The following is a 27,575-nucleotide window of genomic DNA, read 5'->3' on the forward strand; positions in this document are numbered from 1 at the left end:
GAGCTCTGGGCTGGGACGGTTCAGGAGGGCCCTGTCTGTGTCTGTCAAGGGCACGCTCAGAACAAAAGGCCGACGAAGGCCCTTGGCTGAGTTTTCCATGTGCCCAGCACTCCGCGAGGCGTGCCAAGGGACTAAAGATTGTACAAAACTTAGATTCTGTCCTGAGGGAAGAACATGTAATCTAGTCGGGGAAAAGAGATGTGGCCCCAAATGGCAAGTGGCCTGGTTATTCCAAAAGTTCACCCCTTGCAACTTGCTTTTTTAGAAACTGGAAACACACTTCCCCATATAAACAGTTGGGGTCAGGTGCCAGGCCAACCCACCGTAGCCTAACTAAGGTACTCACATGCCTTGGATTTCCCAAGCTCACCCTGGTTTCAGATACTTAATCCCGTCTTGGTGCTGCTGTGAGATAGTGTGTTGGGAGATTTGGTTTGGAAACCATGGCTGAGAAACTGAATTTCTGTTCTTATGGTAGCCCTAGGAGACTAAGACACTCAACTCCAATCACCTGTACCCCTATAGTGCCATCCTGACTAGACATGGTTAAACACTAAAAAGGAGATTTATGGAACAAAATGGCCTCTTTAGACCAGTGTCTCCCAAGGTTACCTAGTCTGGTATCCTTGTAGGGTGACTTGGGGAGATCAAGTGTGTACTTCTCAAGCCCCCACCACATTCATATAGCCATATGATTTTGTTCTCACAGATATCATAGACTTCGGGCTCCTGGAGGGAAAGGACTGGGTCTTGTACTTCTTTGTTCCCTAAAAGGAGGTGTTTACTAAATGTCGAATAATGATCCAGTCCCCCCACTATTCCTCAGCCTTCCTTTTTCTATACATTAAGACACAAATTGACAAAAGGTAAAGGGACTGAGGCCATGAGCTTCCATGAGGCTGCTCAAAAGGCCACCACTCCAGTTCTCTACTTCTGAGCAGCAGCCTCTGCAGAGGCCCACTCATCACCAGGAATCTGGCGACCAGGTAGAGACAGTGCTGTGCAGTGCAATCCCACGGCCCTGCTGGAATCTCCAGGCAGACGGGGGGCAGAAAGCCCAGAAAAGAAAGCATACCCTGAGATGAGGAAGCAAACAAACGTCTGGGAAATTGACTATAGATCTGGAAGGACACTGAAGTTCTTAGCACTGGATGCTTCTCAGCAGTCTGGTAGGAAAGCGTTTTACTCTCTTGGTTTACTATGAATTTTTACCATTAAAATATTTTTTTAGGAGGAAAATAAGACCCCTGTTCTGCTTCAGTAGGTGGACTCCGGGGTCCATGCCGAGGCTCCTACTGCCTGGGAACTGGCAGGGGGTGGCATTCTGAATATCACAATCTCAGGTAAGTTCTGTGGTCAAGCTCAATTTTGGACTCTCTGGGGCATGCTGAGGGATGCTTGGTGCAGCGAGATCCACCAGACTGGTACCCGGTAACCAGCGAATTGGTCTTGGCTCCCTCACTAGCTCATTCACAAAACCTCTTTGGCAATCAGCTCCTTGAGGGTAAAATGAAGGGACCAGGCTAGATGTATGTGCTCACACTTTTAAACCCATGCCTCTGTAGTGATTCCTCACTCTTCTTCATTCTCCCAACAGCCAATAAAATTCGTTGGACTAATTCTCCATGATCTATATTATGACAATGTGGACTTTGTGCAAATGCTTTTAAAAAGTGGCACTGCCCCCTCCCAATCAAATCACTGCACTGGGCCCCCCTCTCTAAAAAACTCAATTGAACCTTGTCTGTTTAATTTCTCAACTTGTTAAGATTTGCCTCCTTCAAAACACAGAATGGAGCCCCCCAACCAAAAAAAAAAAAAAAAAGTTAACTGGGTTCCAGTTCACAGAGGAGCCACTACAGGAAGCCGAGCTGGAGACCCCTCCGCTCTGTGAACACACTCTGCAATCTGGATACCTTTTATTGAATCTCAAGAATTCCCTTTGCATGGCAAGAAGGGGTCAGAGGAAAGCAGCACAGCAGCGAGGACAGGGGGCAGAGGCTGAGCGCTCAGAGTGGTGCCAAGTGCTGCCGCCCACCGGGCTCCAGGCTGGAAGAGAAGCGGGACTTCAGGGAGGAGCAGGGAGTCATTCTTGACACAAATGGGGTTCTGGGGCATGCCACCCCACCCCGGGGCCTGGCCATGCAGGATGCAGAAATGGAGACTGGGCCTCAGGACGCAGTGCTGGGGCCGCTGAGCAAATGCACCAACGTGGGAGTCCTTTGGGCAGTTCCCAAAGCGCCTGCGGGTTCTGGAGCATATTAGGGTCTGTGTCCTTGTTCCCGAGCAGATAGCACCAATGGGAGGCTCGGGTAGGAGAGACCCAGGCTCTACGATTCTCTAGCACCCCATGGCCTGGCTCTCCTGGGCAGAGGCCCTTGCCTGGATGGCTGCTTTCCCTCAGCCCTGCGGCCCTGGGGAGACCCAGATGACCATCAGGACACGGTCTGACCAGGGCATGGCTGCCGACTGGTCCAGGTCCCAGGTCGCTGTTGTGCATGAAAGGAGGTCGGAGAAGGGAGGCGGCTGAGAGCAACTTGGTAGAAAGAGTCTTTCAAAGGCCCCCCTGGGGGCATTTTGGGCCCCCACCCCATAACCCCGCAGGTTGGCCCCTCTTGCTTCTGACTTCTCTTTTTCGTTGGGTGTGGGGAACGGGAAGAAAGGGACAGGAGAAGCCAGGCCTGAGAGGTCCCAGACGCCGAGGTAGGCAGTGTGGGTGAGCACTGCACAGGGACAGGGGCCCTCCTGTCGTGCGGCCTTGGTTGGACAGGTCACCTAAGTTACACCATGTCAGGAAAATCCCACCCGCCTATCTCAGAGGGACAGGCTAAAGGTGACATGGGTAACGCATAGAAAACACTTTTTAAAAAAGTATAAAGCGCTATTCAAACGCGAGGCAGTGTTGTCGTCAGGACGATGTTCCCCTCAGCGTGGCCCTCCTGCCGCCGCCGCTCCACCTCAGCTTCCTGTTTCAGGACTCCTCTCAACCTGAGGACCTATTTCCTCCATCTCGGAAGGGTTCCAGACGCCCGGGGGCCTCGCCGACCAGAATCTGCAACCCCGGGGCCAGACGGGCGCCAGGGGGCTCCTCCGGGGCCCTCTCCCAGGGCGTCTGGGGGCTCCTCCGGGGTCCTCTCCCAGGGCGTCTGAGGGCTCCTCCGGGGCCCTCTCCCTGGGCGTCTGGGGGCTCCTCCGGGGCCCTCTCCCTGGGCGTCTGGGGGCTCCTCCCGGGCCCTCTCCCAGGGTGTCTGGGGGCTCCTCCGTCTGGGGGCTCCTCCCGGGCCCTCTCCCAGGGTGTCTGGGGGCTCCTCCGTCTGGGGGTTCCTCCCGGGCCCTCTCCCACGGCGTCTGCCCCGCCCCCGGAGTGGAATCTCGCGGCCCGCGGGGTGCGGAGGGAGGGCCCGGCGGGGTGCGGAGGGCGAGGCGCCGAGCCCGGGGGCAGGTCGGCAGAGCCCGCCCCCCGGCCCGGCCTAGTCCCGCTCGGGGGGCGCGTGCGCAGGTCGCGCCGCGCCCAGGCCCGGGCCCGCGCCACCGCCGTGCACGCGCAGGTGGTCCTTGAGCGACTCCTTGTAGCGGAAGCGCTTGCCGCACTCGGCGCAGGGGTAGGGCCGCTCGCCCGTGTGGATGCGCTGGTGCTTCAGTAGGTTCTGCTTGCGGATGAAGCTCTTGCCGCAGAGCGCGCACTGGAAGGGCCGCTCGCCCGTGTGCAGCCGCTGGTGGTTCTGCAGGTGCTCCTTGCGGCTGTAGGTCTTGTCGCAGTCGGCGCAGCGGAAGGGCCGCTCGCCGCGGTGCGTCATCTGGTGGCGGATGAGGCCCGAGTGGCAGTTGAAGCTCTTCTCGCACTCGGCGCAGGCGAACGGCCGCTCCTTGGTGTGGCTGCGGTGGTGGATGACCAGGCTCTTGCGCACGCCGAAGCTCTTGCCGCACTCGGGGCACGCGTAGGGCTTGCCGCGGCCTCCGTGCGCCGGCAGGGCCCGTCGGGGCGCGCCGGGGCCCGGGCAGCAGCCGCCGCAGCCGCCGGGCCCACCCCGCGGCCCGCCGGGCCCGCCCCCGGTGCTCCCCGCACCCCCGGGCGCCCCGCAGGCGCCCCGCTCCCCGGGCAGTGCCGGGAAGCCGCCCTCCAGCCCTCCGCCCGCGCCCCGGCTCGGGGGGCCGCCCGCGCCCTCAGCCACAGGGGCCGGGGGGAGGCTCGGCTGTTGCGGCTGCGGCTGGGGCTGCGGCGGGGCCGGGGGCGGGTTCTTCACTATCAGCAGGCCGTCACCTGGGGAAGGAGACATGGAGAAGTGACGACGCTGGTAGCTGGCACCTGGGGCCCCACACTCTCCCCTGGAGGAGGCCCGGATCTTTAACCAGTTTGCGCTGTGGCTTTTTGCGAGTCGCTGGCTACCTGGGTCTCAGTTTCCCTAAAAAACGAGGGGGTGGACAAAATGGTCTGTCATGTTCTTTGTGGTTCTAGTGCTCCCTGACCACCTGCTCTGCCCAGAGCTACCGCTTAGAGCTCAGAAGCTGGCCACAGGTGCCACAGAGGAAGGACTGAGGTCTAGGGGGTGGGGGTGGGGGTGGGGGTGGGGGTGGGGGTGGGCGTGGGGCTGCTAAGCAGAAATCACCTGGGAAGGCAGAATGCTCCCAGGCTCAGAACGGAAATAACAACGTTTGTCTTTAGTCTGATGGACAATGCTAATTTATGCAAGGAGACTTCCAACTGGAGAGAAGGAATTCGCCAGAACCTCCCCCAAGGTGAAAGACCTGTCCATAGGGCTTAAGGGAATGGTGTCCACAGATGTGGGACCACAGGACCCCACCCCTGCTTCCACTAAGCAAATGGCTTTCTGACTGACTTAGTGTGGGAAGTTTGATGGATGTGAGTCTGACCCTGGCGCCTGACCCCAGATGATATTGCTGTCTGTACCCCATGTGGAAGTGGCTGGCCAGCCTGCCTCCCCAGGAAACAGCTGTTGTTGCCCCCTGTATGATGCCTTTTCTTTGCCATGAGTCCACAGTTATCCTTTGGGGGTGAGTGGGGACAACATCCTGGCTCTGAGCATAAGAACAGTGGTCTCAGGCCCAGAACTCGGACCTCTGACCCAGAAACCACTCAGTTTACTTAACTATCTCTAGGAGTCTTCTTATTCCTCCCACAGTATCTCTGGGGTTCCCTTCACCCTCATCACCTTTGCAAGGCCAAACAACCTCCAGCTCACAGTCCTTTCTCCCTAGAGGAGCAAAACCCCCATTTAGGGGCAGCCTGTGGAAGGTGAAGCTGGACTCTTGTTGTAATTACTCTCATCTGTCTTCCCATCCTACCCCTTGCCAGGGCCTCTTCCTCTCTCTAGAGGCCACTTTTCAGACAGCTCCACCATGTTCCCTTTCAGGGCCCCTCCCCCACCCACTGAGGCTATCTTCATAAAAAGCCAACCTTACACAGACTTTGCTAAGTCCTCCCCTTTTCTCCATTTCAGTCAAAACTGACTGGGGAGGAGTGATGTTGCAAGATGGTGGAATAAGCAGCTCTATGCTCCTGTCCCCCACAGAAACATCAAAAAAAATAAGCAAAAACTGTCAGAACCAAACCAACTTTGTCAGAACTCTGGGAATAGCCAAAGGGTTACAGCAACCAAGTGAATGCTGGATCAAGAAAAAGACAAGCTCAAAATACTAGGGAAGTTTTGTGGCTTTTTTATTTGCCTATGCCCTACGCCCTCCCTGGCTCAGAGGTCAGCTTGAAGATGTGGCTCATTTTCTCAGTGTGGGACCCTGGTCCTTTGTTCCAGAGGGAGCAGCCAAAACCAAAACCAAACCCAGTGCCATCAAGTCAATTCTGACTCATAGCGACCCTATACGACAGAGTAGAACTGCCCCACAGAGTTTCCAAGGAGCGCCTGGCGGATTCAAACTGCTGACCTATTGGTTAGCAGCAGTAGCACTTCACTACACCACCAGGGTTTCCAGAGGGAGCAGAGCAGACCTTATTCACAAATTATTGAGTTTCTCTGTTCTAACCTGTTAGGTGGCTATGTAAAGAACTGAAGCAAGGCACTCGTCTGATTTGTCTATCTTGGAACTCACATGGTAGGGGGAAAAATGGAAGGCATTCTCCAAAACACTATAAGGTAAACAATCAATCTGTAGCTACCTAACACAAAAGAGTATGATTTAAAAAACATAGAAAAGACTGCCTAAGGACTGGGCGGAAAAGGAAGGGAGTTTCATTGGAAATTAGGACATTCAAAAGCATTAGGATACACAGGGAAACTTAGAAATCCACACACGTGCCTAGGACTAGGTGCATGCTCAGAAAGGACCTGAGAAAGCTCTAAGCTTTGTCCTCAGGTTGATCTTTAGGCTATGTGTAAGCCTGGGTAAGTATTAAAGAAGTGCTCCAGCACACAGCCAATCTGCAAAAAAAAAAAAAAAAAACAAGGGGAAAAAGGGACAGATAGCTGGTTTTTAAAAAAATTTCTTTAAACTTTTTTATTTTTTGTTTTTCTTCAACTTCTGGCTTTAACAAAACCTCTATCAAAACACTAGCTGAACACAAGCTAAAGGAACAGAGACTTCAGTGACCACACGACAAGGAATACAGTCTTTACAAAAATAGTTTGGAAAAATCTCTAAACCAGTGGACTACAGCCTTCAACAATTAAAATAACAGCAAACCTTGAGGAGGGGGAGAATCTGATTCTCAGAGTTAACACATTATAGTATTCAAATGTCATGTTTTCCATAATAACAAATCACCAGGCATAAAGAGAAATAAAGAATGGACTATTCAAAGGAGTAAAATAAAGTGACAAAAATTGTACCTGAGGAATTCCATACATTAGATTTACTAAAGACTGTAAAACAACTAACTGTCTTAAATATACTCAAAGAGCTGCATAAAAAAACTAAAGAAAAGTAATATATGAGCAAAATGAGAATATCAATAAAGAGACAGAAATTGTAAAAAGGAACCAAACAAATTCTGGAGCTGAAAAGTACAATAGCTAAAATGAAAAATTCATTAGAGAGGTTTCACATCAGATGTAAGCAGATGAAAGAAAGACTCAATGAACACGAAGAAAGGAAAACTGAAATTATTAGGTCTGAAAGACAAAGAAAAAGGAATCAAGAAAAGTGAACAGAGCCTAAGGAACTTGTTAAGACATCATCAAGTGGACCAACATATACATTATGGGAATCCTGGAAGGAGAAGAGAGGAAGGTCAGGAAGAGTATTTGAAGACATAATGGCCGAACACTTGCCAAATGAATATGAATCTACACATCCGAGTAGCTCAATGAACTCCAAGTAGGAAAAACTCAAATACATCCACCCTGAGATGCATTATAATCAAACTGTCAAAAGCCAAAGCCAAAGGGAGAATCTTGAAAGCAGCAAGAGAAAAGTGACTCCTCATGTAAAAGGATCCTCAGTAAGATTTATCAGCTGATTTCTCATCAGAAACCATGAAGGCAAGAAGGCAGTGGGATGACATATACAGGTAGTCCCCGACTTACAACATATTTGAGTTACAACAATCTGTACTTATGACCATCTGGTTTTTGGTCATTGTACATCTTATCATTAGTAGTATGTACTACATACAATGTTGCAGCATATAATTTGCTGATGTTATCATTCTCAGATGTTCACTCTCAGATGTTTGATGTTATGATTTACTGATCAAAACTCTGCCAAAACTCGGCCTGGTCTACAATGAAGTCTGTGTTCGTATCACTGTAGGGAGTCATAACAGACAGAAAGTTGGGCAATGTTCCACCCTGATGACATAAGACAGTTGAACTGTGCACGCACCCAACGGCTGTCATGACTACGATTTCATTGTTGTGACTCTGACGCTGACCAATAAAAACATACTGATGATAAATTTAAAACATACTGATGATAAAAGGCAATAACAATGAAAACTGAAAAAAAAAAAGGTATTCCACTTATATCAGAACTGACTTACAATGGAGTCATTGGAACAGAATCCCATCATAAGTCGTGTACTACCTGTATAAAATGCTGAAAGAAAAAACTTGCCAACCAAGAATTCTATATCCAGCAAAATAGTGCTTCAAAAAAAAAAAAAAAAGAGGATGAAATTAAGATATTCTCAGATAAAACCTAAAGGAGTTTGCTACCATTAGACCTGCCCTACAAGAAATACTAAAGGGAGTCCTTCAGTTTGAAGTGAAAGGACACTAGATAATTACTTGAGGCTGTATAATAAAATAAAAACCTCCTGTAAAGGTAATTATATGGACAAATATAAAAGTCAGTATTATTCTATTGCTTGAGACCAGTGTTCTGATGCCCAGTACTGGGATGTTATCCTCAGCCTCAAGGTAATAAAGAACTGTGGACCCACAGCCTGGAGACTTTAGAGTGTGATGAAAAGGTATCACTGCAGGGGCAAGAACAGCCATTTTCTGGCTGGCCAGCCTTTCCACATGGGAGTACAAAGAGGCCAAGTCATAATGTCATCAGGGTCCAAAGGGGCTGGGGTTTGGGGTCAGACACCAGGGTCACACTTACACCCACCAAATTTCCCACACTATGCACCACATTTTTTATGTCCTATAAAATTTAAAATACAATCATATAAAAAATAATCATAAATCTATGTTACTGGGCACACAACCCATAAAGATGTAATTTGTGACAACAACATAAAGTGGGGAACATAGCTGTACAAGAACAAAGTTTTCATATGCTATTAAAGTTAATTAGGTATCAATTCAAACTAGATTATTACAAATTAGTATGTTAAATGTAATCCCTTTGATAATGACAAAAAATATACACAAAAACAAATAAGAAGGGAATCAAAATGGTCCACTACAAAAGATTAACAGAAAAGAAGGCAATAAAGAAGAAAATGAGAGACAAAAAATGCATAAGACATGCAGAATAATGACAGAAGTACTTATCAGTAAAAACTTTAAATATTAAATGGATTGAACTCTCCAGTCAAAAAGGCAGAGACTGGCAGAATGGATATTAAAAAAAAGAACAAATTATACGCAGCCTCCATGCCAAGGAAAGCCAAGAAACATCCACGGCTACCAGAAGCCTAAAGAGACAAGAAAGGATCGTCCCATAGAGCCTAAATAGACTGTGGCCCTGCCAACACCCTGGATTCAGACATCTAGCCTCCAGAACTGTGAGATACTGAATTTCTGTTCTTTTAAACCACCCACTTGGTGGTCTTTTGTTTTGGCAACCCCAGGAAATGAAGACACCACCATGTGACTTTAGCTTATTGTCCGTTTCCTTCCCACAAAATGTAAAGCCCTGAGAACAGGGGCCTTGTCCTTATTCACTGCTTACTCCAAGGGCCTGTAACACTGTACAGCACGCAGTAGGCAGTCAGCAAATGTTTGTTAAGACCAGGACCACCATTAACTCAAGGCAGTAAGTAATGCGGGGGAGAGTTTTCACACTACAGTCTATGGGTGTTGGCATCTGTTTGGGCGGCTGTCCCAGGCTTCTGACCCACCACTCACTCCAGAAACACCACTGGATCCAAAGTCCTATTTGATCCTTAGCATTTGGGAGGAAATGGCCAGAATTTGGGAGACAGGGGTATCTGGAAATGCTTCTCCTGCCTGCCCAGTCACAAAAGCCTCTTAGCAGGTCCTCTTGTTCTCTCTCCCAAAGTGAACCTCCTTCTGTTTGTGTGTTGAATTGGAAACTAGTGTCTTATCTGTGGTTCCTATGATTTTCAAAAACGATCTAGTGCTGTGGTTGCCATAGACACCCTGGTGAACCAGTGGTAAGGTATGATGGTCTTATTGAAAGAGGTCAGGAGGGAGAAGTAGTGGGGTAGAGAATGAAAAGTAGAAATGATACCTGTCTGGGCCAGCCCCTTTCCCCTGCCCTGGTGTATGCCTGGGAGAAAGAGCCTGTGTCCTGTTTGACTCAAAAGCCAGAGTTCACACTAACTGGACACATACTTCAGCAAAAAAGGGATTCCTGAATTCCCGTATGAGTGAGTGTGCATTGAATTCCTGCTCACCGACAGTGTAAGATGGAAAAAATTCAATTAGCCAGAGATAACGTGTATGAGGCAAGGTGTATCTGCTTGCTGTTAAGCATGTTAAATAATCCAGGAGCCCATTCCTTGAGCTCATAGGTCAATAAGTAGAGCTTCAAAATAGACCAAGACACTCAAGTCTGGTGTGATGTTTGGTCCCAGGCCCCTCACCCCATCTGAACTACAGAATCTTCAGGGCTGACTTGGGTAATCGGATCAGTATTCTCTAATATAGAAGCCACTTGCTATCAACCCTGGCTCCTTTCCTAATGCCCACGTACGGTCCAGAATTAGCGGCAGAAGGGCTTCTTTGCTGCATTGCAAGTTGTTGGCCAGATGTGCAAGCCCACTTCCTGCCAGGCGCTGGCTCTGTGCCCACCTGCCCCCTCCTTGCATGGCCACACTCCCAAAGGAAAGAGGACAATGCAGGGCATGGACCTCTGAACCGCTGCTGTCGACAGACAAGACCCTGCAAGGGGCAGGCTGGGGCGAGACACCCAGCCCAGTCCAGGCCTCCATCGTTCTGCCCCAAACACCCGGGGTCCCAGGTGGGCATCACTCACCAGTGCTGGAGTCTAACCCGAGCTCTCCCTCCACTGCATCGCGAGGTCCCCATGGGAATGGCTGCTCCTCCTGCTTGATCCATGACAGAATGTCATGTGCTGAAAGCAGAGACTCTGTTGTCAGGGAAAAAGGCAGCCTTAGGGTTTGTTGTGCTGCTGAACGCCCATCAAAGATCTAAAGACTAGTTCATGCAAAGGTCACTGCCTCAGCGGGCAGAGCTGGGCCAGCTCTGGAATCTGTGTTTCCCATCCTGAGAGAACTTCATGCCCATAAAAGTGACTTCATAAATGGGGCCCTGCCTGCAGCGCAGACATTTAACAAGGCCCAGAGATGGTACGGCAGAACCAGGTTGTGATAGAGAAAACTGGTCCCTGGTGGCTGGGGTTTAAAAGTGAGCAGAGGCAGCAGCAGTGGCTCAGGGCATTGGTAAGGGCTGCAAGGAAGACTCAGGGCTCTTCACCACCGAGCCTCTGGCCCTGCATCCCTCGGTTTCCTTGCTGAAAAGTTGCAAAGTTGAGGAATCTCAGGAAATGTTGGGTCTCGTTTCTGATCTTTCCATCCTGGCAACCGACCCAGCTTGGCAAACGCACTCAAGCACGCACAGGCCCTGGGGTGGGGCTCCCACACTGCTCTCTTAGCACCCCGATACACCTGGACCCTCCCCACGTTTCTTGTGTGACACCTTCCTGGTATTCACTCAGGAGAAATTCCAGAAAATTTAAGTTCCTTTCTCTCTGACACAGAAATATACTGAACTTCTAGAAGCTTCTTCAGTTTGTTTTTCTTGTCTAAAAATTGGTGCTGAAGTAATTCTAGTATCAGTGACCCTGACACAATAAATTATCAATTTAGTGATCCCTTCTGAAAAGCCCTCTCCATTTTACAAGTGGTCGCATTCCACAATCTGCCCCACTGCGGACTGAGGATTGTGCTGTATTTTACTTTGTGAGCCTGTCTTGGCCTTTAACTAACAGCAACTTAATATAGTGAGTTTCCCAGTGGCTGGACAGTTGACTGAGGTGCTGGTTGTCCTCCAGCTTCTCTCTCACCTGAATTGGGGTCCGTTGGGATATCTCTCTCCACCAAATCCTGCTGGTCCCATACACACTGGTGGTCCTCCTGCTTAATCCGAGACAGCAGGTCCTGGGCAGAGATCGGCGAGTCTACCCGTGGAGATAAGACCAGCAGAGCCATTAGAGAAAGTATCTGGAATTGGTGTTTTGGGCAAATTTCTGATTTCATGCAATTAGTTTTTTCCCCTAAAAATCAGGCATAGTTAAATTAGCCTAATTAATTAAGGGTTTCAGGCAGCTTGCCTCCAATTAATGGCACTTTTGCTGCAAGTGGAGTCCATGAGTGGTGCAAACGGTTAACATGCTAGGCTACTATCCAAAAGGTTGGAGGTTCTAGTCCACCCAGAGGTGCCTCAGAAGAAAAGCCTGGCGATCTACTTCTGAAAAATCAGCCATGAAAACTCTGTGGAGCACAGTTCTACTCTGACACACAGGGGGGCGCCCGAGTCAGAGTCGACTCCGGCCACCGGTTGGTAGAGGGACATGATACAGCCATGGCTTGGAGATGAGGAGCCATTTTCAGCTCCTCAGTGGGCTCAACCCCCGGCACCACCACTGCTTCTCTGGCACGACCTCGGATGCCTCGCGAGGGCTCTTCCAGGAGAATGATGCCTTTCAGGAAGGCTTTCATCGTGGCCATTTTAGCAGAAGTTTTCTAAGCTGTATCCCACATTTTCTTTCTTCTGGGGTCTGTGAAGGCTGCTTTGCCCTTTACTGCCTGATTTCTGAGGCTCTCTCAGATGACAGCAGTGCTCGAGGGGTGGAGGAAAAGCCAAGGGCTGCCCTCCCTGAGGCTACTGTCCCTGTGGGGTGAGGCTCTGACTAAGGGGGAGAGCCCCACCTGGGGATTAGTAAGGAGCCACCTAGGTGACACCTCGGCTCCCACAGAGTTCTCACACACAGCAGGAGCCTAGCCTCTCCAGGAGGAACCACCCAGACAACACACCCACGGCAGGCGTACACGCTTGTCTGGAAGAGGAAGGCCTCTCAGGGCCAGGGAGAGGCCTGTGACCCGCATGTCCCTGCCCAGCGGGCCTGCGGAGTGCTCACATGTAGTAGTTCCATGTGATTTTTAAAGATACTTTATTTTATAAAGTTTGCCATTTTAATTCAGTAGCGTTAAATCGCATCCACCACATTGCACAACCATCACCAACATCTACTTCCAGGACGCTTCCATCCTCCCAAACAGAAACGCAGCACCCCTAACACAGCGGCCCGTGACTCCCTGCCTCAGTCCCTGGTAGCACTAACCTATTCTCTGTCTTGACATTTGCCTGTTCTAGATACGCTAGGTGAGTGCAATCACAGCACATTTCTCGTTTTGTGTCTGGCTTCTTTCACTCAGCATGGTGTTTTCAAGGTTCATCCATGTGTAGTGTCTCAGCTTCACTTCTCTTTATGGCTGAGAAGTAGTCCATGGATGAATGAACCACATTTTGTTTATCCGTTCATCTGTGGATGGACACTTGAATTGTTTCCACCTCTCGACTATTGTGAGAAGTGCTACAATGAACATTGGTGGGCAGGTTTCTGTTTGAGTCCCTGCTTTCAAAACTCTTGGTTATATACCTAGGGTGCCCATCTGTGTCCTGTGAAAGATTCCAGTCCCCCAGCCCAGCCCAGCCCAGGACCCACAGCCTTCCATTTTTAGCTATACCCTTGGCCTGCCACACAGCCTGACAACAGCCCCTGGTGTGGGCACATTGGGCTCACTCACCGGAGATGGGCTCAGCGGGGACCTCCCTCTCCTCCATGCCCCGTTGTCCCCGGACACTCAGGGCTTCTTCACGCTTTACCTGAGAGGACGCATCCTGTGTGGGCATCAGGGGCTCCGCTCCTAGGGACAAAGAGTCATACAACTCAGCCCCATTTTTATGAATCACCATAACCAGGACGTTCTTGGGGTTTGGGCTGAACAAGCACCAGCCACTGAGCATGGCCATAGCACCAGCCAGGAGAGGACAGAGGCCAGGTCTGACCCAGGAGAGGACAGAGGCCCCAGATCCAAACCAGGAGAGGACAGAGGTCATGGGTCTGACCCAGGGGAGGACAGAGATGTCAGGTCAGGTCAGAGAAGGGGACAGGACAGAGGTCCCAGGCCTGACCCAGGAGAGGACAGAGGTCATGGGTCTGATCCAGGAGAGGACAGAGGTCCCAAGTCTGACCCAGGAGAGGACAGAGGTCATGGGTCTGACCCAGGAGAGGACAGAGGTCCCAAGTCTGACCCAGGAGAGGACAGAGGTCCCAAGTCTGACCCAGGAGAGGACAGAGGTCCCAGGTCTGACCCAGGAGAGGACAGAGGTCCCAGGTCTGACCCAGGAGAGGACAGAGGTCACAGGTCTGACCCAGGGGAGGGCAGACATGTCAGATCTGGTCAGGGGGGAAGAGAGAGATGTCGGGTCTGGTCAGCGGGGAGGACAGAGGTCCTGGGTCTGGTCAAGGAGAAGAAAGTGGTGTGAGGCTCCAATGGCAGCTTTGGGGTACCCCAAGAAGCAGAAGGTGCTGGGAGCAAAAAGTGTCAACATCTAATAAAAAGATATGAGCCAAGCAGCACAGTAAGGTGGAAAATGTTGGAGAGATGTTTGGAAGTAACCTCATGCTGTGTTAGAACTAGGTCATAAGTTTGACCTCTGTGTAGGGGTCAGAAAGAGTTGGCTGAGCTCTGGCCAGAGCCGCCCTCACATACCAACACAGGCATGTGTGTTATGTATGTAATTGGCAAGAAGTTAGGCTGGACAAAGAGACACAACCACATCCTACTTTCAAATGGATGGTGCACACCATCCTTATCCACAAAAGACCATGACATATCTCCTATACAGAACCCCAAAACATGACAAGCAGGCCGGTCCTCTCATGGTGGCCTATAGCGCAAGGCACCGTCCCCTGCAGGGGACAGCCCCAACAGCAGGAGAGAGCAGTGGAAGACGAAGCAGAAGACTTATATTCTGGTTCCAGCTCTGCCACCAGCTCAGAGAACAGTCATTGAGCCTCTGTGGGTTTTGGTCCCTCACATCCTCTGCACCTAAAGACCCTTGTTCTATCCAGAGAAGAGAGGGGGCATGATGACTCAATGGGTTGCTGAGATTACAGTGTCTTCAACATCAGAAGTACCAGGTGTGCCCCTGGTATGGCAAAGGACCGGGCAGTGTTTTGTTCTGTTGTGCATAGGTCACTATGAATTGGAACTGACTCTACGGCACCTAACAACAATGACACGTGCCCTCCTGGCTGGATTCAGACACATGCAGTGCTTGGTTCTGACTAGGAAGGAGCCATTGGTATGAAACGTCCATAAAGACCAGAGGAGGGAATGGGGAATGACCACTAATGGGTACGGGGGTTTCTTTTTGGGGTGATGAAAATGTTCTGAAACTAGATGGTAGTGATGATAGAATCACTGCATTGTCCACTTTAAAGAGGTGAAGTTCATGCTATGTGAATTATATCCCAACAACAAGAAAACGCTGGCAAGGAGAGAAGGCTACCTTTAGAACCACCTTCTAAGGAAAGTATCATTTTGGAAACAGGGTCTCCACTCGAAGAGAAGGAAAGGCAGAGGGCACAGGGGGCAGAAAGCTCACGCAAGGCACAGAATAAGTACAGCTCAAGCACCAGATTTCACCAAGACCAACATGGTTTAGCAAACTGTACCCCCAGAGCTAAAAGATTTCTCTAGGACCCCTTGATGAGTCAGAGCAGAGCTAGGACAAGAACCCTAGGAACTTCCATCCCTTTGAAGGCTGATCAAGTGCAACATTCCCAGAGAACTGGGTTTCTTCAGGAATTAAGACTCTTTCCTGAGTGAGGAAAGGGCTCTGCAGGAGTCTGCGGTGTGTGGTGTGAGTGTCTGTGAAAGAAGGCGATGAAGAGACTGGATTACTGCCACACCACAGGACTGGGCCAAGCCAAAACTAGCACTGTAGATTCCCTTTTACCTCTTCAGCCACCCACCCTGATCCTGGGCCTGGGGTGCTTAGGGTGCTCCCAAATCCAGGGCCTCTCACTGTAGGTCCACCCAGGCCTGGGACCTACTCCACCTAACTTACCTGTGATTCTAGAGCTGCAATGGTTTGACCCAAGACAAATGCCCACCATGGGACCCCAGGCCCTGAAGTCTCTTCCCATAAGTGACTGGCCCCCATGAGCAGCTCCAGAGAGGTGCTCTCCTGAAAGCATGCAGGGCAGAGGCAGGGGCAGCTGGCCTTTCCTCTTCTGCCCTGCTGAAATCTGGGGCTATCATGGCCACCATCACCTGTGTCCGGATCCATTGGGATGTCTCTCTCTTCGGGGTTACGCTGCTCCCACACACACGGCTCTTCCCTTGGCTCGACCTGGGGTGGAGCATCTGGTTTGGGTGCTGGGTCCTCTGCATCTGAAACAAGTCAGAAGGGAAGGAAGTGCTGGGTGGGGTTTACCAATGTGTCGAGATCAGGGGTGATGGCAGAGCTCTACCCATCCCAACTTCTCACCCCCCAGGGCTTAGGGGGTCGCAGTTACATAAGTCTGGCTGATAACAAGTCAACAGATCCCCAAATCGTTAGTGTAGAAATAGCTGGTTTCTGGAAGCCAACAGCAGACCAAGGCCGTGTGGACCCAGCAGGGGTGGAAAGGCCTGGGTGGCGAGGTGTACAAGATGGCACCTGGCTAAACAGTAGTGCTGCATTGAGTTCTATGCAACAGGCCATGTTACTGGGCTTTTTATTTTTATCCCATCGTAAATCCTGTCTTCCAGGCCTATGAACTAATAATCTCTGGGGGCTCCCTTTGGCATAAACACGAAGCAGCGTGCCCCAGGGGTTAACGTTGGTTAACAAGCATTCCACGGCCTCTCCAGAGAGTGATCTCCCTTGGAGGGAGACGTCCTTACCCAGTGACATCAGGGTTTTGTAGTTCTCCTTGACCAGGTTGTTGTAGAGCTCCTTCTGCCATCCATCCAGGCTCTTCCACTCATCCTCAGAGAAGTAGACAGCAATGTCAACGAAGGTCACTGGAACCTGGGACAGCAAGAGTGTGGCTCTAGCGCCTCCTGGACCGCGCCTCCCCACTCACCCCCATGCTGCTGCAGGACCAGCTCTGGCCCAGGACGTTGGCTTCTCACCCTCCAAAGCCTAGCCTGGCTTGTCCCATTTCAATGGAGTCCATCCACTTCACTCTTAATATCCTGGAGCTTTCAACAATGCTCATGGTCAATGCTGCCTTACTTGGTGGGGGGCAGCGTTTCACCAAACCCTGTCCTGCTTTGTTACCTCCCTTTAGGTAGGGGTACCTGGGGGTGAAGCTGCACTCAGTGTGGACTATGGGCGCAGGGTGACAGAGTGCGTTATGTTCCCAGACTGGCATTGTCAGCTGCATGCAGTAGATCCTGTTGTAAACCTGTGTCTCAGGCCAAGCTGCCTCTGCACGCACAGTGACACTCCTCACTCAAACAAGTGGGCTCTAAAGGCATGAGCTAAAGCACAGGCTGTCTGTTCTGCTCACGGCTACACCTCAAGCCTCTAGAAGTGCGGAGCAGGGGGTCAACACGTTTGCTGGATTTGTTGAAACTTCCACTGTCCCCAAGTCTTTGATGATCCATAGTGTTCGGGTCTGTTCTAGAATGCTGTTTTTTCCATCTGAAAAGGACCCTCCCCTAAACTCCTGCTAGCCACTCACCACCAAGACCTTGCCTTGGACAGACCATCCCAAATGGGCTCGCTTCAAGACGTTACATAGGGCTTCCCTTCTCCACCATGACACCTCGACCACCTCCACCTTCACACCCTGAGCCAGCTGTTCCAGCTCAGTCTAAAAGCCACCCCCAAGCCTTGGCTGTCAGCCTCTCACCCCTGCAGGGCTCCTCTGTTCCAATGGGAGAAGAGTGACCCCTGGCGAGTAACCCGGGGTGGGGGGGCGGAAACCTAATCACCACCGAGGGACACTCACTGTCCATCTCCAGAACCAGAGAACTTTCAACAACCTGGACTACCCCCATGCTCTAGGGCAAACCCCCAACCTGGAAAATTGAAGATCACATCTTCATTTTAAAACCCTGTTGCTAGATAAATTTCAGGAAACTCTACAGGCCATGCCCACCACCAGCTCTCGCACTCATCTCAACCGCTTAAGAAGCCTCTCCTGGTCCCTGTGGACAACTGGCTGTGCTCCCTGGGGTGCTGGTTTCAGACACACTCACTCGCCAAGCTCTCACCGCCTCCTCCTTCTCATGGTCTGTCTTTGGCCTCGGGAAGGCGACCACAACTCCGTTCCTTGCCTCTCTCTCTCCTGCCAAGGCAATGCCCCTGATACCTACCCTTCACTTCTCCTCCACCTCCTGCGTGGGGAATGCAATCTAACAACCTTTCTTTTTCATATCTGAAGTTTCTCCTCTCTACTGGCTCCTGCCCTTCAGAGTCACCCCAACCTAAAAAGAGCCTCATCAACTTGTCACCTCCTGTTATCACCCTCTCCTTCCTTCCATTCACTGAAACATCTTGAGAGATAGACGGGTCTCTGTTTTCTCCTTCATGATCCATGCTCACTTAACCCCTCAAAAAATGCCCATGTACCTCCCACTTGAAACCATAGACTTGACAGCCCTCATCAATGACCTCTGCATCAACTCTTACCCTTTCCGACCTGCATGGGGCACTGGGGCCACATGCTTCCATCCTGGAATATTCCATAACCACTGCCTCCTGTCCCCAGGTGTTTCTTCACTGCATCTTCCCCTCCTCCGGACCCCAAGCTCTGCCCTGACCCTCCCTAGGTCTTCACTTTTCCAGTGGCTATTCCATTCTCCCTACAACTTCAACCACTGCCTCTTTGCAGATGACGCTCTCCAAGTTTCCTGCTCCCTCCCAAGTTCACATTTTCAACAGCCTTCTGAGTAGCTCCATTTGATCATCTTTTAAGTACCTCAAACTAAGTGGATCCAAGCCCAAATGCATCATCTTCCCCAACATACCAACTCCTCTGTCTCACTTCACTATTTCTGTGACGAACTGTGGGATCATATTCTCACAGTTGAAAATACACATCACTTCTTTGCAGCTTCACCAAGTACTTTCCGAGACTACTACATGCTCAGCACTGTGCTGGGAGGCAGCAGATGTCTGAGAAAGTCTAGACTGCAGGGAGCCCGCTGTCTAGCTGGACAGAAATGACTATTCACACTCTACCCAGGAATCAACGAGCAGACACAATACAATCCAAGAGGCACAAAGGATCAGAGAAACAACATCCTTCCTAGAATCTGACAGATAAAGAGAACGGGCCTAGCATGCCCGAGAGCACACTGTGGGTTATAACTATTGCTAACAACGTTGATTAACAATATTGTGGTGTGTTATCTTTGTGATGGTTTAAAAATATGTCCACAAGTTCTTTGACAGTCCCTACAGAAGATAGAGCGAGCCTTGTCCTCCTTCCCTTGAGTATGGGTAGGACTTAGTGACTCACTTTTAACAAGTAAATAAAGCACAGCTGACACCGTACAACTTCCGAGGCTATGTCATAAAAGACGTTGTGGCTTCCATCTTGGTCTCTCTCTCAGATCACTCCTTCTGGGGGAAGCCAGCTGATGTCATGAAGACACTCAAGCAGCCCACATGATGAAGAACTGAAGCCCCCTGCCAACATCCACTGAGGAACTGAGGCCCTCTGCCAACAGCCAGAGAGTAACTGAGGTCCCCTGCCAGCAGTCACTGAGGACTGAGATGCCCTGCCAACAGCTAATGAGAAACTAAGGCTTCTTGTCAACAGCAGCAAGTGACTGCAGTCATCTTGGAAGTGGATCCCCCAGCCCCAGCCAAGCCTTCAGATGATGCAGACCCGGCCGGTAGCTTGAATGTAACTTCATGAGAGACTCTGAGAATTAGCTAAGCTGCTCCCAAATTCTTGACCCACAGAAACTGCCAGGTGATAAATATTTGTTGTTTTAGGCTGCTGAATTTTGAGGAAATTTGTTACACAGCAATCGGGAGTACAAGTTACACAGTGTTTTCCTATTGTGGTGAAATGAGTGCCTTTAGGTGGCCTTTTGCCTTGGTTCTTTAGAAAAACAGCTTGAGGGCTTTTTGCCCTAAACCCTGAGGAGTTATCTTTGCCCTAGTTTTCTACCTCAGAGGGTTTGACACTTTTCTCCAGGTTGATTGTTATTTCCTGGTAAGCCATAAACAACTTGATAGTTTGATACTTTTTGTCTGGCCCTGGGCTGCAGCCTGTGCTGTGATTGGTCTATTTTACTCAACTTGCAGGAACTGGTCATTACACTTATGCAAATGAAGTGACTATGGATTACACCTCAACATAAAGAAAACAAAAACCCTCACAACTGGACCAATAAGCAATATCATGATAAGCAAAGAAAACACAGAAGGTGTCAAGGATTTCATTTTACTTGGATTCACAGTCAACACCCATGGAAGCAGCAGTCAAGAAATCAAATGACGTATTGCATTGGGCAAATCTGCTGCAAAAGACCTCTTTAAAGCATTTCAAAACAAAGACCTCACTTTGAAGACTAAAGTGTGCCTGACCCAAGGTATAGTATTTTCAATTGCCCCATATGCATTTAAAAGCTGGACAATGAACAAGGAAGACTGAAGAAAAATTGATGCCTTTACATTATGGTGTTGGCGAAGAATGTTGAATATACCATGGACTGCCAGAAGAACAAACAAATCTGTCTTGGAAGAAGTACAGCCAGAATGCCCCTTAGAAGTGAGGATGGTGAGACTTCATCTCACATACTTTGGACATGTTATCAAGAGGGACCAGTCCCTGGAGAAGGACATCATGCTTGGTAAAGTAGAGCGTCAGTGGAAAAGAGAAAATCCTCATGAGATGGACTGACACAGTGGCTGCAACAATGGGCTCAAACATAAGCAATAATTGTGAGGATGGTGCAGGACTGGGCAATGTTTTGTTCTGTTGTGCATGGGGTCACTATGAGTCAGAGCTGACTACACAAGATCTAACAATGATGGCCTACTATGCAAATGAAGTGTCTGTGGCCTACTGAGAGGGGATTGGTCAGTTCATTGCCCTGGTAGGAGGGCCATACGTTGAAATTAATAAGGAGTTTGCTTATATACCTCACAGAGGTTGGCAGCAGAGTAGAAGGGAGAAAGGAGAAAAAGCAAGAGAGGCAATAAGAGATAAGAGAGAAGAATCAGAGAGAGAGGAGGCAAGGAACCTCCTAACAGAGCTGTAACACTGAAGACAACGAGAGGCCCTGTAGCAGAGTAGGTGGTGACAGCAGAAACCTGCTGCTAGGACTGCCCTAGGCGAGCTGAAAAACTGCTCCACTGGCTATGAGCTGGGTCAGTCTGCAGCGGAGAGGCTGACGGCAGAGAGGCCGAAGGTCTGCAGCAGAGAGGCTGATGGCAGGGAGGCCAAAGGCAGAGAGACCTGTCCTCAGGGGGCTGAGAAGCCTGCCCTGAGGGGGCCTAGAGGAGGCTTGTCCTGGGGGGGCCTGCACAACTGAGAAGGGGTGTGTATAGCAGAGAGAAGGGCCTGCTTGCTTGCATGGCCAAGAGTTGCCGAGAGAGCTATCCTGCACTGAAGAAGGGAGGGATGTGCTCTCCTCTTTGGGGGAGCCTTCCGGACTCTGCCTACGTGCTTCCTGACCCTGATCCCAAGTTGTAGCCTGTTACTTCCTTAATAAACCACTTAACCGTAAGTGGCCTGAGAGTTCTATGTGGCCATTGCAACAAATTATGGAACCCAGCAGAGAGGTAGAAAGTGCCATGGGGAGGACGGCTGGTCTCAGAATTGGTAAAAAGTTTGGAGAGAGGAGGTATGTCTGACCTCCGCCTCACAGGGACTAGCTTTGGGCTGATGCTGGTCATTATCCCCAGAGATTAGACAAGTTCTCACGCTACCACTACCACCGTATTATACCTATAAATAAAATCACTCCTCACAGCTCCATAAAGTAAGCCCTGTCCACATCTCAGTTAACAGATGAGAACACTGAAACTCAGACCAGTAGGGATTGATTGACTGAGACTCTGCTTCTTTCAAAAGGACTTAGGGAGGCTCAGAAACAACAAAAAAAGTGCTTGTCCAATAATACAAAAGCCAGCATGTGGCAGAGTTAGGATTCAAACCCAAGTCATCAAACCCACAGCCACCCCTTCATCTCCTGACAGCTCGTGTCCAGGGCACAGGGCCCACAAGAGGACACAGCCGTCAGCAGAAACACGCAGTGCAGTGTGTGGAAAGGATAGAGTTTTCTTCTAGGGAGCAGGAGAGTGGATAAACTGTAAAGAAGATGTAAAAAGATGGAGCAGGAACCTACAGCTTAAAAAAGACATAAGTGGCCTATCCTTGACAAAGTGTGGATTTAAGTCCTGATTCGGAAAACGAAAACAAAAAATCATTTTTGAAAGAACTGAAAATTTGAAGTGTGACGACTGGATATTTGAGCATATTGAGGCTTTTTTCTGTGGTGATGGTGGTGATAATATTGAAGTTTTTTCCCCCCCGGGATTTGCTTCAAAATAAAATGGGAGGGGGCAGCGGTTAGGGATTTATATGAAACAAGATTGGCCAAGAGCGGATAGCTGTTGAAGCTGAATGATAAGGGGGTTCATTGTACTAGTCTGTCTGCTACTGTATATGTTTGAATTTTCTGTACTAAAAAGGTAAAGACAAAAGTGGGAAGTGGGGGGGGGAACTAGAGACAGCAAATACAGACAGCTCTCTCAAGGACTTCCACTCCAAGGGAAACAAAGAAAGGAGGTGATAGCTGTAAGGTGGTGGGGCCAGGGAGATTTCACCTCTGAGAGAGGCAGCACTAGAAAAGATTCCACCTTCCACCAAGGAAGGAGCCAGAGGGAGGGAAGGGCTCACGGCACAGAGGAGTGGGAGGGCCAGAGAGACTTCCTGGAGTGAGCGAAGGGATGGGACCAGCTGTGCAGTGGCAGCGCACAGACAGCCGAAGGTGTGGACATGCAGTAGCTGCCTGTCAAGATGTTCAGTGAGGTTGCTAAGTGGGAGTAGGTGAGATGGAGCGAGGGAGATGGGGAGGTATGGGTATCTCTGGGGAGTGGGGAGTGGCTGCACTGGACATGTAGCTTGGATGCTATACTGCAGGCCCTCTGGAGCCTGGAGACCACATTCCAACGTATGTATGCTAGAATACAAACGAGATGGGTCACTTCTAAGTGAAGAGTAGCACGATGTTATCACACACAGGGCCAGACAGCTGGGGAGGCCCAGGAATCATGAGAGCAAAGGGTCCGAGGCAGCGGGGCTACCACCCTGGGGCCACAGCACACCCAAGCCAGGCCCCAGAAGGGAGTGAAGGGCTGACAACAAAATCAGGGTTCTGCTAGCCTCTGCTGGTCCCCACTCCACCTCTGCCCTGGGGACGGCCACATACCTTGGGCACCTCACCCTTGCTGCCTGGGGGCAGCCGCAGGACCCAGAAGTTTCTGTTGCGCAGCAGGTTCTCCATGTTCTCCAGCCGCCTCTGCAGCAGCCCGTACTCCTGCAGCAGCGTCCCCAGCACGGCCCACTTGCTCTCCATGTGGTTCCCAAACTCCACAGCCGTCTTCTCACAGTCAGCCAGCTTCTTCTCGGCCGTCCCAGTGCGCCCCTCCAGGTTTAGCAGCTGGCTGGCTTGGGCATCCACCTTCCTCTCCACAGCTTGGATGGCAGCCACCACAGTCCAGAGGGAAATCTCGGCCGTGGGCAACTGGGGCTCGCGCATCATGCGATCAGGAAAGACGGGGGCCCGGTCTGGGAACGGTGGGAACTGGAAAGGCACCGGCCGCCGTGTGTCCATGTCCCACTCCTGAGCCTGTGGGCAGAGGGAGAGTGGCCACTGGGTAAGACCCAGTTGAGCAGGAGGACAGCCTGGGGACAAGGACAAGCAGCCAAATGCCACGGACTTGGCTTCTTCTGCCAAGCCCCACTCGCAGGCTGCGATGCCAGTGTGACCCCAGCCACAGCTGGAGCAGCCACCACCCTCCTCTTGTCCCTGTTTGCAGGGCCAGCCTGGCCACAGCACCACCGCCTGGACCCAAGGCTGTGACCCCTGTCTGGAATGTCACGTGCCACTTTCTTTGCGTAGAAATCCTCCGGGGCTGGACTTTAGGATAAACTACACACGCCTCATGTTTGGTTTTCGAAATACGCATTTTCACATCAGCTATACTCCTCTAATCTCCCCAGCAATCTGTGAGCAGGTCTGGGCAGGAACAAGCATCTCTGCTCTAAGATGGAGACGCTGGGGCCCAGGGAAGTGGCGGTCACTCTGAGACGCCCCACACCCCTGCAGCGCGTCTGCGAGAGCCGCCACAGTGACCTGCAGCCCATCTCAGGCCAGGAAGGGGGACGCCAGACCCCAGTGAGGGGCAGGGAGCAGCTGTGTTTCCCCTATGTGCTATGAGTTCACCCAAAACTGTCCCTCACCAGGAAGGAAGGGGGAGGCTCCAGATCCCAGTGAAGGGCAGGGAGCAGGTGCGTTTCCCATAAAACCAAAAGCAAACCCACTGCTGTCGAGTCAATTCCAACTCATAGCTACCCTACAGGACAGAGTAGAACTGCCCCATAGGGCTTCCAAGGAGTGGCTAGCGGATTTGAACTGCTGACCTTTTGGTTAGCAGCTGTAGCTCTTAACCACTGTGCCACCAGGGCTCCGTGTTTCCCATATATGTTACGTATTCATAAATATTTCCCAAAATAAAAATAAGTTTACCCAAAACTGTCCCTCATCAGGAAGCAGGAGGCCCCAGTCCCCAGTGAAGGGCAGGGAGCAGCTATGTTTCCCATATACGCTACATATTCATAAATATTCCCCAAAATGAAAATAGGTTTACCAAAAGCTGTGCCTCTCCAGGAAGGGGGGAGGGGCAGCTGCACCCCCAAGCCCTGGGATAGGCTGAGAGAAAGAACAGAGAAAAAGCAGACCTCCTGCGACCAGCTGCTTCCTGGGGGGGTGGGGGGGGGTTCCCATGGCCTGGAAAAAAATTTTAAAAACCAGTTCCCATTAAGTTGACTCCAACTCAAGGCAACCCCATGTGTGCAGAGCGGAACTGTGCTCCACAGGGTTTTTGGTGGCTGATTTTTCAGAAGCAGATCGTCAGGCCTCTCTTCCAGGTGTCTCTGGGCAGATGCGACCCTCCCACCTTCAGTCAGCAGCCGAGCATGTTCACTGCTCACAACATTAAAGCCTGTTGCTGTTGGGTCAATTCTGACTCATGGCGACCTACAGGCCAGAGCAGAACTGCCCACAGATTTCTAAGGAGTAGCTGGTGGATTCCAACTGCCAACCTTTTGGTTAGCAGCTGAGCTCTCAACCACTGCGCCACTAGGGCTCCCTTTACATTAGGCCTCCCCTAATGTTCCGGTTACTGGGTTTTGGAATGTTCCAGTGCAGAGCCCTCTACTGGGGGGGGGAGCCCTGTCAGTGCAGGGCAGCAGCTGAGCCACGCTGGCCAAGAGAAGGGTGAGGGGTCAGCAGGGCACTGACATCTCTGGGCCAGTCAGCAGCGAACCTCTGTCCTGGAGACTCAAGGTATCCGCAGTCCTCCCCTGCTCAGGGTGGCAACGGCAGGTCTCACCCTCACACTCGGAGCACTGTGACAGTGCAGGGGGCACCCTGCAGCGTTCTGAGGGTGGTGACTCAGTGACAGGGAGAAGAAGAGCAGGACTCTGGAGACCCCAGACCGCAGCAAGCTAGGGGGGCAATGGTTCCATCAAAGCCACCCACTGGGCCTAGAGAAGGAGACGGGGTGGCAGCGGGGGTCTCAGAAGTCACAGGCCAATCTGGCATTCACAGGTTTAGAGACTAACACCGGGAAATGACCACGCAGCACAGCCGGGTGAGCAGAGCAGGTATCTGAAGAGCCAGCAGCAGCCGCAGACACTTCAGGAAGCTCTCTGGCCTCGTCAGTACCTGCCGCCTCTAATTCCAAGCAAGGCTCCGTAAGAATTGCCTGCACAGCCCCAACAGTGAAGAGCAGCAGACCAAAGGTTGGGGGTGCAGATCTTCCTGGTGCCCAGCCAGAGAGCAGCAGGACAGACAGCCACAGACACCACTGCAGAAGGCGGCCAGGCAGAGCCCCAGAGCCCAGTTCAGGGCCGGTGTGTAAGGCAGGTCAGAAGGGGCCTAGTCTCACCCCCGACAGTCAGAGTTAGAGGAGGCTGGGGTATCAGGAGTCCTAAAAGCTGCTCAGGAGATTCTAACTCTAACATGCAGCCCAGTTCACAACTACCAGCAGTGGCAACCGCCCTCTCCACGGCCCTGCCCTGCTCTGCCTTAAGTCAGGGCAAAGGAGAAGCCATTCAGTTGTTACGCTCTGTTACAGAGCACAACAGAACAGCTGAAATACCTTGTCAAGTTGGTTACAACGCAAGCACTGAGGAGGCACTCCTGTAGCACACCCACAGCCATGTATGTGCATACAAACACACACCCACACACGCACACAGGCGTATGCGCATAAACACGCATGCACTACGCTTGTGCACACAGACATATGTGCACATGGCCATACACGCACACCCGCGCACACGCACATGCAGGCACACAAACACATGCGCACACACACGCCACAAGGAACGAAAGCGCGCTCACACAGGCACGCGCACACGCATGCACACTCACACCAGGCACACGCGTGCGCACACTCGGGCCCGGCGCAAGCTCCGCCGCAAGCCTTTCTTGCGGGCCCAGCGCGACGAGGCCGGGCCTCGTTCAGTGAAGGGCCCAGCTGGTGTCAGGTCCCGAGTGCCCGGCCCGCCGCGCCCGCGCTCTGCCTGTGGGAGTCGCCGCTTCTGAGAGGTGGCCGGGCCAGAGCAGTGCGCGGAGCCGCCCGGAACTCCACGCAGAGAGCGCACCTGCCTCCGGGCCCGCTCAGCTCCGGCGCCGGCCTGCCTGGGCCCCGGGTCCCACGTTGGCACAACCAGGGACCGGCGAGGCTCTCAGGTCCCGGCGCGCTGCATGGGGCCCGGCCGCACCCCCACCCCCTCCCGCGCGCACCCCGGCACCCGGCACCCTGGAACCCCGCAGTCCCGCACTTCGCCATCCCCGGCACCCCGCGCACGGCGGAGGGGAGGCGGCCGCGGCCCAACGCGGGCGGCCGGGCGCGCGCCCACCTGCATGGGAGGCATCCCCTCGGCCATGTCCGCGCGCAGCGCCGGCTCCGGCGGGCACACCTCCTCCGGGGGAAGTGCCTGCGCCCAGCTCCAGCCGCCGCCGTCCAGCCCCAGGCCCTGGACGCCCAGCTGCTGCGGCTGCGGCCGTGTTGACACAAACTGCATCCTGGGAGCGCGGTTCCCCTCGCGGCCGGCCGCCGAGAAGAAGGAGGTTCCTCGGCGCAGTCCCCGCGCCGGGCCGGACAGCTCCATCTACAGCCCGAAGGAGCAAACTGCCCTCGGCGCCCGCCCCGCCCCGCAGCCCGCCGGGTCCCACGCGGCGCGGCCCCGGCTTCGCCTCGGTTAGGTCAGCAGGCGGCCCGGGCCCCCGAGCAGCGGGGCCGGCCCTCCGAAAATCGTGCGAGAGTCAGTCTGTCCTCGTACACGTTCTTCCTGCCTTTCCCCTTCCCTCCTCCCACCCTCCTTCCCCCTCCAAGCGTACCCGGGCCAAATCCCATGGCCTGCACTGGCCTAACCACGGGAGTCACCTGGGCGAATGTGTCCCGAGAGGACGAGGAAGGGGCACTGCGTTCTCTCAGAAACATTTAAATGCAGGTTGACGGCGTCTTTGAAACTTCAGGCCGAGTTGGAGGCCAGCGCTGGCTGAGGACAAGAGCGGGGCAGAGAACGTCCTTCCTTCATCCCCCAGGTGTTTCTGAGCACCTACTGTGTACCAGGCGCTGTTTAGGCAGAGGGTGGGCTTTGCAGTTGGGTACCTTGGGCTTAAACTGCAGAGTCACCACTCAGCAGCTGTGACTTCATTTAACTTCTCTGAGCCT

General features: G+C 52.0%; 1 protein-coding gene across 1 annotated transcript; it reads right to left on the minus strand.

Annotated features, from left to right (window-relative positions):
* Positions 1 to 111: 111 nt before the first annotated feature.
* Positions 112 to 26,947, minus strand: ZNF282 (zinc finger protein 282). Its single transcript, XM_049894036.1, has 8 exons — positions 26,758 to 26,947; positions 23,036 to 23,455; positions 16,535 to 16,661; positions 15,920 to 16,039; positions 13,382 to 13,501; positions 11,638 to 11,751; positions 10,588 to 10,701; positions 112 to 4,261 (listed from the first exon to the last, which is right to left on the minus strand). Exons 1-8 carry the CDS (start codon positions 26,920 to 26,922, stop codon positions 3,471 to 3,473), a joined length of 1,971 nt encoding a protein of 656 aa, XP_049749993.1. The 5' UTR covers positions 26,923 to 26,947; the 3' UTR covers positions 112 to 3,470.
* Between the last annotated feature and the right edge of the window lie 628 nt (positions 26,948 to 27,575).

Source organism: Elephas maximus, chromosome 8 (assembly GCF_024166365.1).
Source record: "Elephas maximus indicus isolate mEleMax1 chromosome 8, mEleMax1 primary haplotype, whole genome shotgun sequence".
Classification (NCBI taxonomy): domain Eukaryota; kingdom Metazoa; phylum Chordata; class Mammalia; order Proboscidea; family Elephantidae; genus Elephas; species Elephas maximus.